Below are 18,180 nucleotides of genomic sequence, written 5' to 3'. Positions count from 1 at the left end.
AAAACTTATCGGCTGCAGATATGATGTCCAGCTTCTTGGACACTTGTGCATTACAATTAATAACTGTGGCTATAAATGCTACAAAATCCACCTGTATCCAGATGACTTTATTGACGTATAACATTAGCAACTGGTTGTGGTGCATCCACCGCCATATCTTCTTCAAAACTGTGGACACTTGCCCCTTCAACTCTCTTTACCGCCTCCACATAGGACATTTGCTGTACAGCCCTGATCCTTGACACCTCAACCTCTTTCACCCTAACAGGGCACTCAAGGAATTCGGAAATATGATCCCCACCACAGTTGCAACATTTTACATTCACACTCTTCAATAACATATTCATTCCGTCTGCAAACACTTTACACATGGCCAAACTTCTTACACGAACGTTCTTACGGCGTATCTTATATATATCCCAACTTTACATAGGGTGGTAAACACTCAACCATCAATAATACAGAAACGTTGCTCCTTTTCCCCATTCTCCATACGGGTCAAGCGACGTGCATTAACTACTCCTGGAATTTTTAGCCTAAGATATTGATTATCAATGTCCAAAGGGACGCCAGAGATAACATATTTTACCGGTGCCCTGCTCCGAAAATCAAAGCTGTTCACTTCATGCATCGATAATTCCGCGAGCCACAATGCACACTCCTTTTGCTCTTTAGATACACACGATATCAACACCATACCACTCCTGGTTACTTTGACTGCATCTACTTTCCCCAACGCCTTCTTCACCATCCTCGTGACTTCAAAAGGGTTTCCCAAATAAACATCCTTATCCAAAAAACGTACTCCAACAAGCAGCGATTCATCAGACTCATTTTCCACATATTTTTTTGCCCTTTTTGTTCCATTCTTGGACTTCACTGTTGTCCAGTTATCTTTCTCGCTAACTGTACTCGACGTCCTTTCAGTTTCAAACGACACTTCTGCTTCCGCCATCTCCCCTTCTCCCTACCCTGAAGATCACTGACGTCATGATTGAAACTCTTTTTCTTGTTGTTTTGAACTCGGCAAAAAAAATTTGATTAGGCAAAAGTACAAACCAATCTGGGACCAGGCTAAATTGAAAGTTGGGAAAAGGTTGGATTTGAAAATGAAAGGACTGTCTTGATAAGTAGATTTGGGAAATTGTGGAGGTCTGCTGAATCAGTCATCATTCTGATATCAATGTATGACCACTGTCCATGAAGGAGAGGAAAGGAGGAAAATTGGGGTCGCGGGATTTTGGGCAGAACGCGAGATTTCCCATGTGACCAAGGGAACCGTGTTTTGTTGCTGGCTGGCATGACTTTCTAAACCACTATCTCGCTAGCTAGCACGTGAGCATATTTGCAATTCGCATGGAGCTTCCAGAGCCGATCAGAAGACGTTTAGGAGACTTTTCCAGAACTGTGTTTGTTGATCAGAGTCATACTCAACCATCTCCCGAAGATGTCACGTTTTTGGGGCACAGTGAGTGGACACTTGGATGGATTGGTAGCTGAAACGCTAGCTAGCGCTTGTCTCAACTAGTACTGTAGCTAGCTAAACAAGCCATTACCAACCCATTATCCATAGGTACCAGGCAGATATTATTTACATCTGTTGGGCCGGCCGTGTATAGGTTATCTACTAACTAGCTTACTAGCAAGTAGGATACGGAAAGATAACGTGAATCCTATTGTTTTACGTTCCCAGACAGTGAGGTTGTCTCCAGCCTGCCTCTCCAGATGTCACTGTTCTTCAACATGTGTTTTTTCCCACTGTGGTGGATCAGCGAGGTGGTGATGCTGCACCTCAAGGTAACTCACCTCTAGAATTTAGATGCACTCATACTCTATGTACCTAAATGTAACCAGTATCTAAATAAACCCCTTTGCCTTTTTTTTCTTGTTTCAGTATCCAGCCCTTCCTGACTACTATAAGTTCATCCTCATCACCATTCTCATTCTGATGACTCTCATAGAGGCTATCAGACTCTACCTAGGCTATGCAGGAAATTTGCAAGAGAAGGTACACACTTTCACTGTCTCCTTAATTCTTAAAGGGCGACTGTACTTCCTGATTTGGCCTCATTTTAGATTTGGTTCATTAAGAAATTCTAGTGGCCATGACTGAATTCAAAAGTGAGTTGGTTTCAGGGTATGGTTTGATATGGGTGTCTCGTGTGTGTTTGCAGGTGGGAAGAGTTATCCAAATGATTAAGCCAATTAGCTTCATCCGACTGGTGTGCAACCCTGGCAAAATTGGTTTGGATAGCCTATTTCTGGGGCTAGTTGGGGACCGTCAATATATTACTAATGTAAATGAGACAATATTTTCATGTTGCACACCTTTTAGTTTTCTCATTAAATGCTTTCAATATTTGTATATGAATTTCTACAATTTATAGTTGGTTTGAGGTTTTTAAGTCATTGAAATTTGGAGCTATTGGAATTTTAACATATTATCCCATGTACATTGTGTAATTTACAGATGGTCCCTAACTAGCCCCATAGGTATATCTAACGTCAACCCAAATTTACCACAGGCATTACGATTGGGTCGCTGCACTTCAAATTGACGATTACTTGTGTGCTGACAGCTGTGAGCAGGTTTGAAACAAACCCAACTTTCATTTACTCTGTTTTAGACGAGACTGACTTTATGGCCAAAATTATCGTATTTATTTACATTTACATTTTAGTCATTTAGCAGACGCTCTTATCCAGAGCGACTTACAGTTAGTGAGTGCATACATTGCTCTATCAACTGAGCTACATCCCTGCCGGTCATTCCCTCCCCTACCCTGGACGACGCTGGGCCAATTGCGCGCCGCCCCATGGGTCTCCCGGTCGCGGCCGGCTACGACAGAGCCTGGATTTGAACCAGGATCTCTAGTGGCACAGCTAGCAGTGCGATGCAGTGCCTTAGACCACTGCGCCACTCATTTTGACAGTATAATAAATATTTCTGACCTATATCAATGCCACAGGCTGTTTTCTAAATGAGAAGTTGGTTTTTATGGGCAGTTGCTCTTTAAGCCATAGGCCACCTCTGGGGTTGGCCCATGGTTGGAAAACACCTCACAGAGAACTGGTCTTGGGTGATTGTTTACGGTCTCTCTCTCATGACAGGTTCCTGAGCTGGCTGGTTTCTGGCTCCTGAGTCTCCTGCTGCAGTTTCCTTTGATTCTGTTTCAGCTCTTCAACCAAGCCATTCTGATCCAACCTCTGGAGAGAGGGGTTCACATCATTCTGGCCCTGTTCATACTCACACAGGTGAGGTTGCATGCCTGTTGCCTGTTCCTACCATGGTAACTAGATTACTGTCCAATTTGACGACATTGGGGTAATTTAAACCCTGTTCAAACCAGAAACCCTGGTTTATTCTCTCTGTCGTGTATAAAGGTTGTGTGTCTGGGGTCTCCCGAGTGGCGCAGCGGTCTTGAGGCGTCACTACAGACCCGGTTTCGATCCTAGGCTGTGTCGCAGCCGGCCGCGACCGGGAGACCCATGAGGCGGCGCACAATTGGCCCTGCGTCGTCCGGGTTAAGGGAGGGTTTGGCCGGCCGAGATGTCCTTGGGTTAAGCGAGCAGTGTGTCAAGAAGCAGTGGGGTTGTGTTTTAGAGGACGCATGGCTCTCGACCTTCGCTTCCCCCAAGTCCGTACGGGAGTTGCAGCGATGGGACAAGACTGTAGCTACCAATTGGATATCACGAAATTGGGGAGAAAATGTTTTTTTTTTTTTTTACGGTTGTGTGTCTGTTCTAACACAGTCCTTTTCTCTCTCAGGCCCTCTCTGGCTTTGTGGCTCTGCGTGGGATGGTCAGACACACAGAGAGCCACTTCCACCTCAGACAGTTTGATGGGGTTCAGGACCTGAGGGCAGCCTGACTGCTCTGCTGAGCTGACACGCAGAGATAGAGGTACTCAGGTGTAAATCTCCCATTGATGTTGATTATCATTAAGGAGAAATTTGAGTTGCTTAAGTGTATCTCAAGTTAGAATTCAGCTCTGTGTTTTATCAGTGGACCATGTTCAGCCATTTACACAGATGTATTTTATTGATGTTTGTGCCTTGAGTGATTATTTTTATTTTTGTATTGATGTGAAGACAATAAAGGTTTGGGGTTTTAGACACGTATCTGTTTCACAATGTTTATGCTACAATAATATCAGGTCTGAATATGACGTTGCTACGAGCAACACCGCAGATATTGAGATGAGTGAGATGCAAGACTTTGCTCTCACACCGTCACACACAGTATCTGCGCATGTGCACAGGTTCTCTTCACGCTGTTTACAGTTGTTCAGGAAATGTTCCCACTATGCCGTTTACTTTCTGCATCTACATCATATCACTTATTCTATCTTTAATGGGACAGTATTTTCTGGACTGGTGTTATTTTATGATGTGGACATGATACTTTGATCAATGAGTTGACTCTTGATTAACATAAATAATTTACTGCATAGATAGTGACTCAATCTGATTATGCCTTCAATCGATAAACGGAAAATAAATAATTGACACTATGAAAAATGTATACAAAATATTATAAAAAGTTAAATTAGGTTTACAACGACGTGAAGACTAAGAAAGGCACACAATCAAGACAAAAATAAATGTAATTTCTATATCCACCTGAAAGGCAATGTGCTGTACATGTTAAAGCACATTCACACTGCACCTTAGACCAGGGCTAAGAGCAGTGCTTGACTTGCAGGAGCTCACATTTAATTGGATATATCCATGATAATAATATTGTTGTATGTTTTCGCCAGGATCAGAAAACTTGATGTCTCGTTCGTTCACAGCATTCTCTGTACAGGGGCAAGATCGAATTTCAAAAGTTTAACATTGTGACCCGTGTCGGATAGGCAGATATACAAACCATCACTGTTGGAAATGCAAGGCTAGTAGAAGCAAGAGGAAATAATGTTAATAGATGTCTAATTGATTATAACATTGGTCGCGTGTCAGAGAATGTTGGTCGCATGTTGTGTTTGTCCATTAGCCAGGGTTTTGGAATACAAGTGTGAATCCTTAGCCCAGGGCTAAAGCTTAGCCCAGGGTTAACAAATGCTTCAACACAGGCTAAGCTATTCCAGGGCCAGTCTAGCCTGGGGCTAAGCTAGCCCGGGGCTAAGAACAATGCAGTGTGAAAAGGCCTTTATTGTCCCATGGTCAAAATAGTTGCAGAAACTCCCTCTAGTCTCCATCCATCTTCAAGGGTTCATATCAGCAGTCTGTCTGATACATTTGCCAATGTGTGTCCCTGCCTGGTTCTCAGCTCAAAAGGTGCTTTATTGCGAGCGAGGAGAGGCAGACCTTGACAGTCTGGCGACCATCCTCTCCTCCAGATCTGCCCCTGTCCCTGCCTCGGACCCCTCTCCCATTGGCTGAGATTCTGGAGCCTACGTAGACTGTCTCGCTTTGGGGGCCGATGATCTATCTGGGAGTGGGTGGTCGAGGACATCTGTGGTAAAACGCCCATTTCCTCTTCATCCTCCTCTTTCAAGGTCTGCTGGTCCAACCTGAGGAGAAGAATAGTACCATTCAGAGTACCGTATTTTCCGCACTATAAGGCGCACTTAAAAGCCTTTCATTTTCTCAAAAAACGACAGTGCGCCTTATAATCCGGAGCGCCTTATATATGGATCAATTGGTTAATTGGTTGATCCATACTGGTTGTACACGGCGCTCAAGGCGCTCTGTCAAAATGTTTCAGTATGAAAAACCAATAAAACCAATTTAATAAAAATGAAATGTTTCAGTACGACTGGTAAACTACAAAGCCGCACCGCTTGCAGCATTACGGCTACCGTAGTCAGTAAACACCGGTACTGTGCTTACTCACAGTCCCACACCACTTGTGTGTGTATAAAGACCCCAAAATGGCACCTTTCAAGAGACACGCTTACGACGCAGAGTTCAAGCTCAAGGCTGTCGGTCACGCAGTAGAATATGGGAATAGAGCAGCAGCGAGAGAATTCAACATTAATGAATCAATGGTACGAAAGTGGAGGAAGCAAGAAGATGACCTGCGCCAAGTAAAGAACACTAAACAGAGTTTCCGTTCAATTCGGACACTGAAGAAGAAGAATTCGAGGGATTCGTGGACGGGGAAAGCTTTACGTGTTATACGTAACTGAACAATGTTGAGTTATGCACTAACGTTTGATTTAGTGGTATCAGACTGTTTCTTTTACTACGTGTTTACTGAATCAGGGAAAAGTTCCCCTCCACGTTTGGGAGAAGAGTTAGCAAGGCAGGAGATATTGTTAATATGCACATTAACGTTTGAACAACGTTACCATGGGAGTGAATGGAGTTGTCAGAACGCTTAATAAAGTTTGACTTTTTCTGACTGTTTTGTTGACATTCCCTTTAGCACAGCTCCATCTAGTGGATGCATAACGCAACCCCAGTCAAACGTTTGACTTCAGTATCTTCTATTCAATGCGCTTTATAATCCGGTGCGCCCTATATATGAAAACAGTTCTAAAATAGGCCATTCATTGAAGGTGCGCCTTATAATCCGGTGCGCCTTATAGTGCGGAAAATACGGTAGACACATTCCAAAATTAGCTTTGAATGTAGTTTTTAGAAGTACTAGCTGCTAATACAAAGAACAATGTAAAACTGGTATAACCCAAGGGGTGGCATACCCTTTTAGTACCTGTGGTTGTTGTTCACACTCGCTGCTGCTGCTGCTGCTGCTGCGTCTCCACCAGACACACGCCTGCCTGCTCCCCCCCTCAGCGGCTCTCTCTGCGGGGCCCTGCCTCTGTACTCCAGCCCCTGTCTGGTCCCCCCATGGACAGTTATGGCTACAGAGAAGAGAGGGAGGGAAAAGGGGATATAACTGGGGCAGGACAACAGCGGGTGAGAGATATATACAATACCAGTCAAAAGTTTGGACTCACCTACTCATTCCAGGGTTTTTCTTCATTTTTACAATTTTCTACATTGTAGAATAATAGTGAAGACATCAAAACTATGAAATAACACATGGAATCATGTAGTAACCAAAAAAGTGTTAAACAAATGAAAATATATTTTATATTTGAGATTCTTCAAAGTAGCCACCCTTTGCCTTGATGACAGCTTTGCACACTCTTGGCATTCTCTCAACCAGCTTCATGAGGTAGTCACCTGGAATGCATTTCAATTAACAGGTGTGCCTTGTTAATTTGTGGAATTTCTTTCCTTCTTAATGCGTTTGAGCCAATCAGTTGTGTTGTGACAAGTTGGGTTGGTATACAGAAGATAGCCCTATTTGGTAAAATACCAAGTCCATATTATGGCAAGAACAGCTCAAATAAGCAAAGAGAAATGACAGTCCATCATTACTTTAAGACATGAAGGTAAGTCAATCCGGAACATTTCAAGAACTTCGAAAGTTTCTTCAAGTGCAGTCGCAAAAACCATCAAGCGCTATGATGAAACTGGCTCTTATGAGGACCGCCACAGGAAAGGAAGACCCGGAGTTACCCCTGCTGCAGAGGATAAGTTCATTAGAGTTACCAGCCTCAGAAATCGGCATTTTTGGTTCCAACCGCTGTGTCTTTGTGAGACGCAGAGTAGGTGAACGGATTATTTCCGCATGTGTGGTTCCCACCATGAAGCATGGAGGAGGTGTGATGGTGTGGGGGTGCTTTGCTGGTGACACTGCCAGTGATTTATTTAGAATTCAAGGCACACTTAACCAGCATGGCTACCACAGCATTCTGCAGCGATACGCCATCCCATCTGGTTTGCGCTTAGTGGGACTATCATTTTTCAACCGGACAATGACCCAAAATACACCTCCAGGCTGTGTAAGGGCTATTTGACCAAGAAGGAGAGTGATGGAGTGCTCTATCAGATGAACTGGCCTCCCTCCACAATCACCTGACCTCAACCCAATTGAGATGGTTTGGGATGAGTTGGATCGCAGAGTGAAGGAAAAGCAGCCAACAAGTGCTCAGCATATGTGGGAACTCCTTCAAGACTGTTGGAAAAGCATTCCATGTGACTACCTCATGAAGCTGGTTGAGAGAATGCCAAAAATGTGCAAAGCTGTCATCAAGGCAAAGGGTGGCTACTTTGAAGAATCTAAAATATAACATATATTTTGATTTGTTTAACACTTTTTTGGTTACTACATGATTCCATATGTGTTATTTAATAGTTTTGATGTCTTCACTATTATTCTACAATGTAGAAAATAGTAAAAATAAAGAAAAACCCTTGAATGAGTAGGTGTGTCCAAACTTTTGACTGGTACTGTATATCTGGAGTCATTGCCAGATATAGAATACAAAGAAACATACAGTGAGGGAAAAAAGTATTTGATCCTCTGCTGATTTTGTACGTTTGCCCCACTGACAAAGAATGATCAGTCTATAATTTTAATGGTAGGTTTATTTGAACAGTGAGAGACAGAATAACAACAAAAAAATCCAGAAAAACGCATGTCAAAAATGTTATGAATTGATATGCATTTTAATGAGGGTAATAAGTATTTGACCCCCTCTCAATCAGAAAGATTTCTGGCTCCCAGGTGTCTTTTATACAGGTAACGAGCTGAGATTAGGAGCACACTCTTGTTACCTGTATAAAAGACACCTGTCCACAGAAGCAATCAATCAATCAGATTCCAAACTCTCCACCATGGCCAAGACCAAAGAGCTCTCCAAGGATGTCAGGGACAAGATTGTAGACCTACACAAGGCTGGAATGGGCTACAAGACCATCGCCAAGCAGCTTGGTGAGAAGGTGACAACAGTTGGTGCGATTATTCGCAAATGGAAGAACCACAAAAGACCTGTCAATCTCCCTCGGCCTGGGGCTCCATGCTAGATCTCACCTCGTGGAGTTGCAATAATCATGAGAATGGTGAGGAATCAGCCCAGAACTACACGGGAGGATCTTGTCAATGATCTCAAGGCAGCTGGGACCATAGTCACCAAGAAAACAATTGGTAACACACTAGGCCGTGAAGGACTGAAATCCTGCAGCGCCCGCAAGGTCCCCCTGCTCAAGAAAGCACATATACATGCCCGTCTGATGTTTGCCAATGAACATCTGAATGATTCAGAGGAGAACTGGGTGAAAGTGTTGTGGTCAGATGAGACCAAAATGGAGCTCTTTGGCATCAACTCAACTCGCCGTGTTTGGAGGAGGAGGAATGCTGCCTATGACCCCAAGAACACCATCCCCACCGTCAAACATGGAAGTGGAAACATTATGCTTTGGGGGTGTTTTTCTGCTAAGGGGACAGGACAATTTCACCGCATCAAAGGGACGATGGACGGGGCCATGTACCGTCAAATCTTGGGTGAGAACCTCCTTCCCTCAGCCAGGGCATTGAAAATGGGTCGTGGATGGGTATTCCAGCATGACAATGACCCAAAACACACGGCCAAGGCAACAAAGGAGTGGCTCAAGAAGAAGCATATTAAGGTCCTGGAGTGGCCTAGCCAGTCTCCAGACCTTAATCCCATAGAGAATCTGTGGAGGGAGCTGAAGATTCGAGTTGCCAAACGTCAGCCTCGAAACCTTAATGACTTGGAGAAGATCTGCAAAGACGAGTGGGACAAAATCCCTCCTGAGATGTGTGCAAACCTGGTGGCCAACTACAAGAAACGTCTGACCTCTGTGATTGCCAACAAGGGTTTTGCCATCAAGTACTAAGTCATGTTTTGCAGAGGGGTCAAATACTTATTTCCCTCATTAAAATGCAAATCAATTTATAAAAAAATGTACATGCATTTTTCTGGATTTTTTTGTTGTTATTCTGTCTCTCACTGTTCAAATAAACCTACCATTAAAATGATAGACTGATAATGTTTTTGTCAGTGGGCAAACGTACAAAATCAGCAGGGGATCAAATACTTTTTCTCCCTCACTGTATTTAGGATTTCCTAAATATGACAAACATTCTGCTGCGCACTACGGTCTTTCCGAGTTCCTTAAATGACAGAAGTTGTGGTTGAACATAGCACAGTCCTGGTAACTGTGAGGATTTGGAATTACTGTTAATTCTTTTACAGGAGATGTGGTGCATATTAGACTATTTTCTTTAATTTTATTGTAATATATTGTGCTCATCTATACCAATCATTGTTTAACGGCTCCTTCCATTCCCTTTCTTCTGCATTTGGTATGGCTCTAACATGTACAAGGTTTAGTGCATTTTCCCAAGGAATAACTACTTCTCCAACACTTCCCCCTGGAAATGTAGCACTAAGTACTACATCAAATTGTTTATCTAAGTCTTGGGCGGTTATCCTTATGTCTATTATCCACCTGTCTTTTTCTTTGATTATCTTATGGTCACACTACCCCATGTAATTTCCCCATAACCCTTGTGCTGGTTCCTCCTACACCAATAACCAGTCGACCCTCGTATTTTAATAGCAATCCCTTTCTGTATTTTAGTTATGGTTCCTGCCTGTGCAGGAATATACATTTGAATCCTGTCTATATCTCTATGTCTTGATATTTTGCTCTTCACTACTGTCAGTATGCTATTCGCCTTATTTTTAGGGGAACTAATCAACGGCAGAGAAATCAATGATGAGGATATCTGGTGCGTCTTGGATGTCTGGAATATCTTGGAGGTCTAGGATTTCTTGGAAGTCTTGGAGGTCTTGAAGGTATGGGATGTCTTGAAGGTCTGGCTCTCCGCCGAGGGAATCAGCAAGAACACGTAGCTCATCAGTAATTGCCATCCTCCCCCATCTCCTGATTCTTGCCAGCTCCAGCATCCTCAGCTCCCTCATCTCTAAGTCATCGGTTCCCTCGTGGTACTCTGGTACAATGGTTTTAGATTATACCCGTCACGCTCCCCTCTATCCGTACCGCCGTTGGTGTAACCTGGATGATGATATATGGTCATTTTAGCTGTTAACCTTCTTCCGTCACTAGGGTCTCCGGATCAGCCAGAGTCCCTCTCAATCCATCGACATCGGTCTGCGAAGAGTGTCCTTCTATCAGCCTACCCATAGGGAAGCTCGGAGTTACTACTGCAAAGACACAAACACAGACAAACACAAAAGACAACAATGCTACCCAATGGCGGGGCCATCTTCCTCTCCTGGGGTTGGAACACTCCTATAGTGGGAAACATGGATCTAAGTATCTGTGTCTGCCACTTTTACCATCATTGAGGTAGCCAACAACACCTTTTTTATTTATTTTTTATTTTTTATTTAACCTTTATTTAACCAGGTAAGCCAGTTGAGAACAAGTTCTCATTTACAACTGCGACCTGGCCAAGATAAAGCAACCTGGTACGGGCCCCTCCACATAGGGTCTTTCCAGCTCTTCCTTCTGTAAACTTTTACCGTCAGGGCGCAGAAAATGCTCAGATTCTCCTACTCAGTTCAGCAGAGTTACCTTCACCCATGGGAAGAAAGTCTTAAGAACATTGTTAGGTTAGGTGAAACACAGAATGCTACTTATGTCCTCTCTTCTGTCAGGAGAAGCTTTGAGATTATGAAGCGCACCTGCTTGCAGCTTGTTGCAGTCCACTCATTTCATAGACAGACCACCTCTACACCCTGCCTCCTATCACAAAAAAAAAGATTTAACCTAACCCATAACACATTATTACTACTGCTCATATCCTTAATACAGTTTGCATATTTTACCACAAAAACATTAAAACCTCTGTAAGCCCAAAATACATTACAACCATTAAAACCCCTGTAAAACCCCTGTAAGCCCAATTTTCCCCCTTTGGACACATGCATCACATCGTGATTCATGTGTTCAAAAAACAAAACAACAACAATATTGCTTGTTAAACCAAAAATAATAACTGAACTGTTTTCTTTTTGTCCTTTCTTGTCAGCTCTTCCAGCTGCAACTGTCCTAGTTCTCAGAATCTCTCCACTGTTTCGCCAATTTCCGTTCATCCCTCCTATATTTCTCCATTGCGTGGATAATATGGTCACATAATTCCTTGGGTGATTCTGACGTTAGTCCCTCTGTCTCACTCTGTCCTTGATCAGAGTCAGCATACTGTCTAAATTCTTCACCTTCCTCATCACTTGTCCTCTCCACATCCTTTTTCCCCATCATACTCTTGTTCATCCATCCCATAATTTTCCAGTTCCTGTAACATACCCCTCAGTCCTCCATAACAGTCTATATCTAAATGTGATTGTTCTCCTCTTCCTGGTGTGAAAACCTGCTGCTTCCTTTTTTCCTCTTCCATCTCTACATTCCCTGTTATTGAGACTAGACCTGTGACCTGAGAATACTGCCCCCCTTCCATGTATGGTGGTGGTGTATTTAAGCCATCCTTTTTTGGTTCACTCTCCCTCTCCATTATTATCCTTCTATCCTTGGCTATGCTGTCCCTCCAACTCTTTCCTTCCTCACAGAATATTTTCAAGATTTCTCTCTTTCTCTCTCTTCTTCTTTCCAAAAAACGAGATTATCCCTTGCCTTTCTTTTAATATTCTTCTTATCCTTTGTTCCCTTGTCTCATCTTCCATTAACATAAGACACTCACTCCCCTGTGCTTTCAAACTATACTCTTATTTTCCTTTGTTCCCTTATCTTATCCCAAACCTATAAAATAGCCCCCTCACTTTTCCTGTCCCTAGGTATTTTCCCAGTACCCTATTCGTTCTAGGTCGCTAGACCACACCCTACTTTCCCCGATCAATATCCTTACTCTACTTTTCAAAAACCCTCTCGTTGTATTAACGTACTCTATTTTCCACGTATCTGAACTTTTCTATCTGTTTCCCTGGGGTTCTCCTTCTAATCTTCCTTTCGGCTTTTATTCCTAAACCTTGGCTTTCAGCTTTCTCTTTTACTTGTTTATATCTGGACTGCTAGTCCCTATCCTACATTCTCCTATCTAGATTTCTATTATTAATCTCATCCTGGTCTCATTACCTAGGTAATAGCTGTTTCGCATTAGCTTGTGCCTTTTTCTGATAACGTTATAATTGTAGCCTATTGGATTAATTTAGTTAAAATATAAATGTATTGTTTAACAAATCTAGGTCCCACTATAAATTAGTGCTATTCCATCAGCATAATAGCTAAAGCTACTTGCAATCCACTGGTCCACGTAACGAAAACAAATTATTGTTTTAGAATTCCTTAACTACTTACGCAAACTATAGAATAACGTAATAACAATTAGAATTCGTCAAATAAATATTTTCCATTCAACTATTCAGACTTCTACTTCAATAATAATAATAATAATATGCCATTTAGCAGACGCTTTTATCCAAAGCGACTTACAGTCATGCGTGCATACATTTTTGTGTATGACTTCAAATGCCTCTTACAGCTCGATTCTTACTTGCTAGACTGTCTCTCTTTTACCCGCGAACTAAAACATGGCATTAGTACAGTCTATTCCCAAACCACCAATAACTACTAGTATATTTGCATTCATATTACTAAAAGACATTACTTTCCTCTGTCTACCCAAACAATTCACTGTTGAATATCTAACTTCCCTATTAAATTACTTTCCTTTGTTATCAATTCAAATCACGGCCTCAGCTCTATCGCAATTGCCAGTCCGCTATCCAATTCCTGTAACTGTCCTTTCTGATTACGCTCTAATTAATAAAACAAATACTTGCTATCATTGACAAGCATACATTTAATTCACATCCATATTCAATTCAATATTCCAATTTACAACTATTTCCTCAGTAGTTTTTCAAATTATCAACTCATTTGGCGCCACAGAAAATAACTATCTTTCTCCCCCCCCCCACTATTCCTGTTGAATACGGGAGTCGTTCACTTCAAACCCCGCAAACTTCTAAATCCCAGTCTTACACTCTAATCAGAAAATCTAAATTTTTGTCAGTAATGCAGAACTATGCTTCATTGAAATGACAAGTAAATCCTCCTTTATTCAAATGATAAGGATCTGTAGTTTCAGTATCTGGCACCTACCATAATAATCTGAAAATAGCTTTAAAGGACACAGATCTCACAAGCTCATCGGAAATAACTTCGCAGTCAACGAGTCAAACCTACATTCATTGATTTGAAACAGATCTAACGAATTTACTCAACTGGATTACGTTCTTCCCCCCTAATATACTAAAATTCCTTTACTATATCAACTCTGCTTCTGAAATGATATAGTTATTATAATGCTTAATTTTATTTATATCACATGATCTATGTATAGTCTCCCACCCCCCACGTACGTCTACGTGTTTGGGCGTGCAAGCCAGCACTTATATACAGTGGGGAAAAAATGTATTTAGTCAGCCACCAATTGTGCAAGTTCTCCCACTTAAAAAGATGAGAGAGGCCTGTAATTTTCATCATAGGTACACGTCAACTATGACAGACAAATTGAGAAAAGAAATCCAGAAAATCACATTGTAGGATTTTTAATGAATTTATTTGCAAATTATGGTGGAAAATAAGTATTTGGTCACCTACAAACAAGCAAGATTTCTGGCTCTCACAGACCTGTAACTTCTTCTTTAAGAGGCTCCTCTGTCCTCCACCCATTACCTGTATTAATGGCACCTGTTTGAACTTGTTATCAGTATAAAAGACACCTGTCCACAACCTCAAACAGTCACACTCCAAACTCCACTATGGCCAAGACCAAAGAGCTGTCAAAGGACACCAGAAACAAAATTGTAGACCTGCACCAGGCTGGGAAGACTGAATCTGCAATAGGTAAGCAGCTTGGTTTGAAGAAATCAACTGTGGGAGCAATTATTAGGAAATGGAAGACATTCAAGACCACTGATAATCTCCCTCGATCTGGGGCTCCACGCAAGATCTCACCCCGTGGGGTCAAAATGATCACAAGAACGGTGAGCAAAAATCACAGAACCACACGGGGGGACCTAGTGAATGACCTGCAGAGAGCTGGGACCAAAGTAACAAAGCCTACCATCAGTAACACACTATGCCGCCAGGGACTCAAATCCTGCAGTGCCAGACGTGTCCCCCTGCTTAAGCCAGTACATGTCCAGGCCCGTCTGAAGTTTGCTAGAGTGCATTTGGATGATCCAGAAGAGGATTGGGAGAATGTCATATGGTCAGATGAAACCAAAATAGAACTTTTTTGGTAAAAACTCAACTCGTCGTGTTTATAGGACAAAGAATGCTGAGATGCATCCAAAGAACACCATACCTACTGTGAAGCATGGGGGTGGAAACATCATGCTTTGGGGCTGTTTTTCTGCAAAGGGACCAGGACGACTGATCCGTGTAAAGGAAAGAATGAATGGGGCCATGTATCGTGAGATTTTGAGTGAAAACCTCCTTCCATCAGCAAGGGCATTGAAGATGAAACGTGGCTGGGTCTTTCAGCATGACAATGATCCCAAACACACCGCCCGGGCAACGAAGGAGTGGCTTCGTAAGAAGCATTTCAAGGTCCTGGAGTGGCCTAGCCAGTCTCCAGATCTCAACCCCATAGAAAATCTTTGGAGGGAGTTGAAAGTCTGTGTTGCCCAGCGACAGCCCCAAAACATCACTGCTCTAGAGGAGATCTGCATGGAGGAATGGGCCAAAATACCAGCAACAGTGTGTGAAAACCTTGTGAAGACTTACAGAAAACGTTTGACCTGTGTCATTGCCAACAAAGGGTATATAACAAAGTATTGAGAAACTTTTGTTATTGACCAAATACTTATTTTCCACCATCATTTGCAAATAAATTCATTAAAAATCCTACAATGTGATTTTCTGGATTTCTTTTTCTCATTTTGTCTGTCATAGTTGACGTGTACCTATGATGAAAATTACAGGCCTCTCTCATCTTTTTAAGTGGGAGAACTTGCACAATTGGTGGCTGACTAAATACTTTTTTCCCCACTGTATTATTCCACTTTTATCCACTCTCTACTAATCAATTACCCGCACATAACATACATAATATTCTAATATATTCATATTAACCAAACCATTCGTATTTCTAATGATTCTTTATCGCCACAAGTTAGTTTACCCTAATCTAGTCCCAGCGGAACATCAACTTAATTACCTAGACCCCCGTCCCTCAGTCATAACATCCTCTCCATCCCATCATCCAAACCTCAGAGTATGACTCATTTTCCACATTTATCCCATCCTCATTTCACATTCACACAACGTTGTTCTCAAACACGCTTAATCACTATTTGCATAACCTACAGGAATATTTTATTCTACCAACGGGCCCCAATTTGGAATGTTAACCCTATCACAGTTATTATTTTACTGTGGTCAATTTTACCATAATCCTATATTACTTCTACATTTCCCAACTTTAATTACCCCCTAAAAGCTTGACCGAAATTCTATGTGTTGACGTCATATGATCACCCCCGTACACGTGACCTGTTCCTCCAACAGGATTTGTCATACCCCTCCGAGAAAAGACACACACACACACACACACCTTCTGATCTTCTCCTCCCAGTAACTCACGTTAGAAAATGAATATCCACATACTATTCATTCTCCTCTTCCTAATGGGAATGCCCTTTCTCCACCAGCTTTTAGAAGCTTCAAACGACCTCAAATATAGTCCCTTTCCTGTCACTTACAGAAAATACTATTATTTGCAGGATTTCTTTTTATTGTCCGATCACTCACACAGATAAACAGCCACTCGCACTTAAATGAATCAGACAGAATGACCCGCAGGACGACCAAATGTATCAGGCGTTTGAACAAAGCTAATTGATCAAGCTGACCATATGAGCAACCTGAATGAGACAGATGAAACATACAACTTAATCACAAGTGAATGAACCACAGCCGCTCAAACAAACCATTCCCCCGTACGAGATGAGCAGACCTACTCTATCTTATTATTTCTCTATACTTTGAAGCCCTGGTGGCGTTCACAACCGTTCACCTACCTGAGATGAACGGCGCGACTTCCAATTTATGGTGTCACCTACAGCGGATGACCTACTTTTTTACCCGATTTAGCTGTCTAATTTGTGCATCACCTCAACCAGGATAATGCACACAGTTAGCCACAAAGAATGTTAACTATATGTTCATGATTAACTCAGTTTTATCTCATAGTCCACTAAACAATTTCCAACACTGTCATCAAGGCAAAGGGTGGCTATTTGAAGAATCTCAAATATGAAATATGTTTTGATTTGTTTAACACTTTTTTGGTTACTACATGATTCCATATGTGTGATTTCATAGTTTTGATATCTTCACTATTATTCTACAATGTATAAAAATAAAAATAAATAAAAATAAATAAAAAACTTGAATGAGTAGGTGTGTCCAAACTTTTGACTGGTAGTGTATGGTGCTTTCAAAACAAGGTCGAATCATGATGACGTCATTGATCTTCAGGTCGTAGCTCTAGAAAGAGACCCGACTTCCGGATTTACAATTCTGAGTTGGATGACCGTTCAAAATGTATTTTCCCAGTCGGAGTTCATTTTTTCCCAAGTTGTCTTGAACTCACTGAAGTCAAGTTTTCGTAGTGCCGAGTTAACAGTTGTTTTGAGGGTGGCACAAATCATGTGTGGTATCTGAGGAATTTATGACTTTGCTAACGTTTTCAAATGGTATCTTGGAGGATGTTGATTCAGCTTAGGGAAGCATCTGGGGAGCAGTTTTATAGGGGCACCCCATAAAACAGAGGAAGTCTCATGGGATTGGTCTGTATGGGAAACCACCCATATCATGGTAAAGATTATAAATACTTGGTTGAGACAAAGGTCAGAACAACATTATTTTCGAGTCATTGTTCTCCAGATGCCTGCAGACGTCTGTAAACTTATGCTGAAATCTTGTGATATAAATAAACCTTTATAATCAAAGTACAGTGTAAGCGGACTCCTTGGTCTCACAGCAAAGATTAGCATTATTCTTTATAAACAACACATGCTTCATTGACAGCATGGCCAATGTTGAATGTTTATAATTTTAAACTTGGAAAAGAGACCCTTAATCCCAGATTTGGGACCACACAGCCACTCCACTGAATAGCAGGCTAGTGATTGCTTTGCAATGCTTGCAGTTAGCCACTGATTCCTTCCAAACCACTCATTATTGAATTTGCGATTTCCAACTTGTTGTGTAATGTTTATGTCCAATGGCCGATGAGCACCGATATATTTATCTATAATTTATGTTCATTATTTATCTTCATATGACAAGGAATAAAAAGGATTTGCCAGTAGATTGTCAACTTGATTCATGATGATGACTGCTAGCTAAGATTTTGAAA

At 41.8% G+C, this 18,180-nt stretch overlaps 1 protein-coding gene across 1 annotated transcript; it reads left to right on the top strand.

Annotated features, from left to right (window-relative positions):
- Window positions 1-277: 277 nt before the first annotated feature.
- On the top strand, window positions 278-4,113 carry tmem17 (transmembrane protein 17). The gene is made up of 5 exons (XM_041838017.2): window positions 278-1,468; window positions 1,694-1,797; window positions 1,895-2,008; window positions 3,112-3,255; window positions 3,770-4,113. Exons 1-5 carry the CDS (start codon window positions 1,357-1,359, stop codon window positions 3,869-3,871), a joined length of 576 nt encoding a protein of 191 aa, XP_041693951.1. The 5' UTR covers window positions 278-1,356; the 3' UTR covers window positions 3,872-4,113.
- Window positions 4,114-18,180: the final 14,067 nt, after the last annotated feature.

The sequence above is a fragment of the Coregonus clupeaformis genome, chromosome 19 (assembly GCF_020615455.1).
Source record: "Coregonus clupeaformis isolate EN_2021a chromosome 19, ASM2061545v1, whole genome shotgun sequence".
NCBI lineage: Eukaryota > Metazoa > Chordata > Actinopteri > Salmoniformes > Salmonidae > Coregonus > Coregonus clupeaformis.
This window is presented reverse-complemented; position numbering and strand designations above follow the sequence as displayed.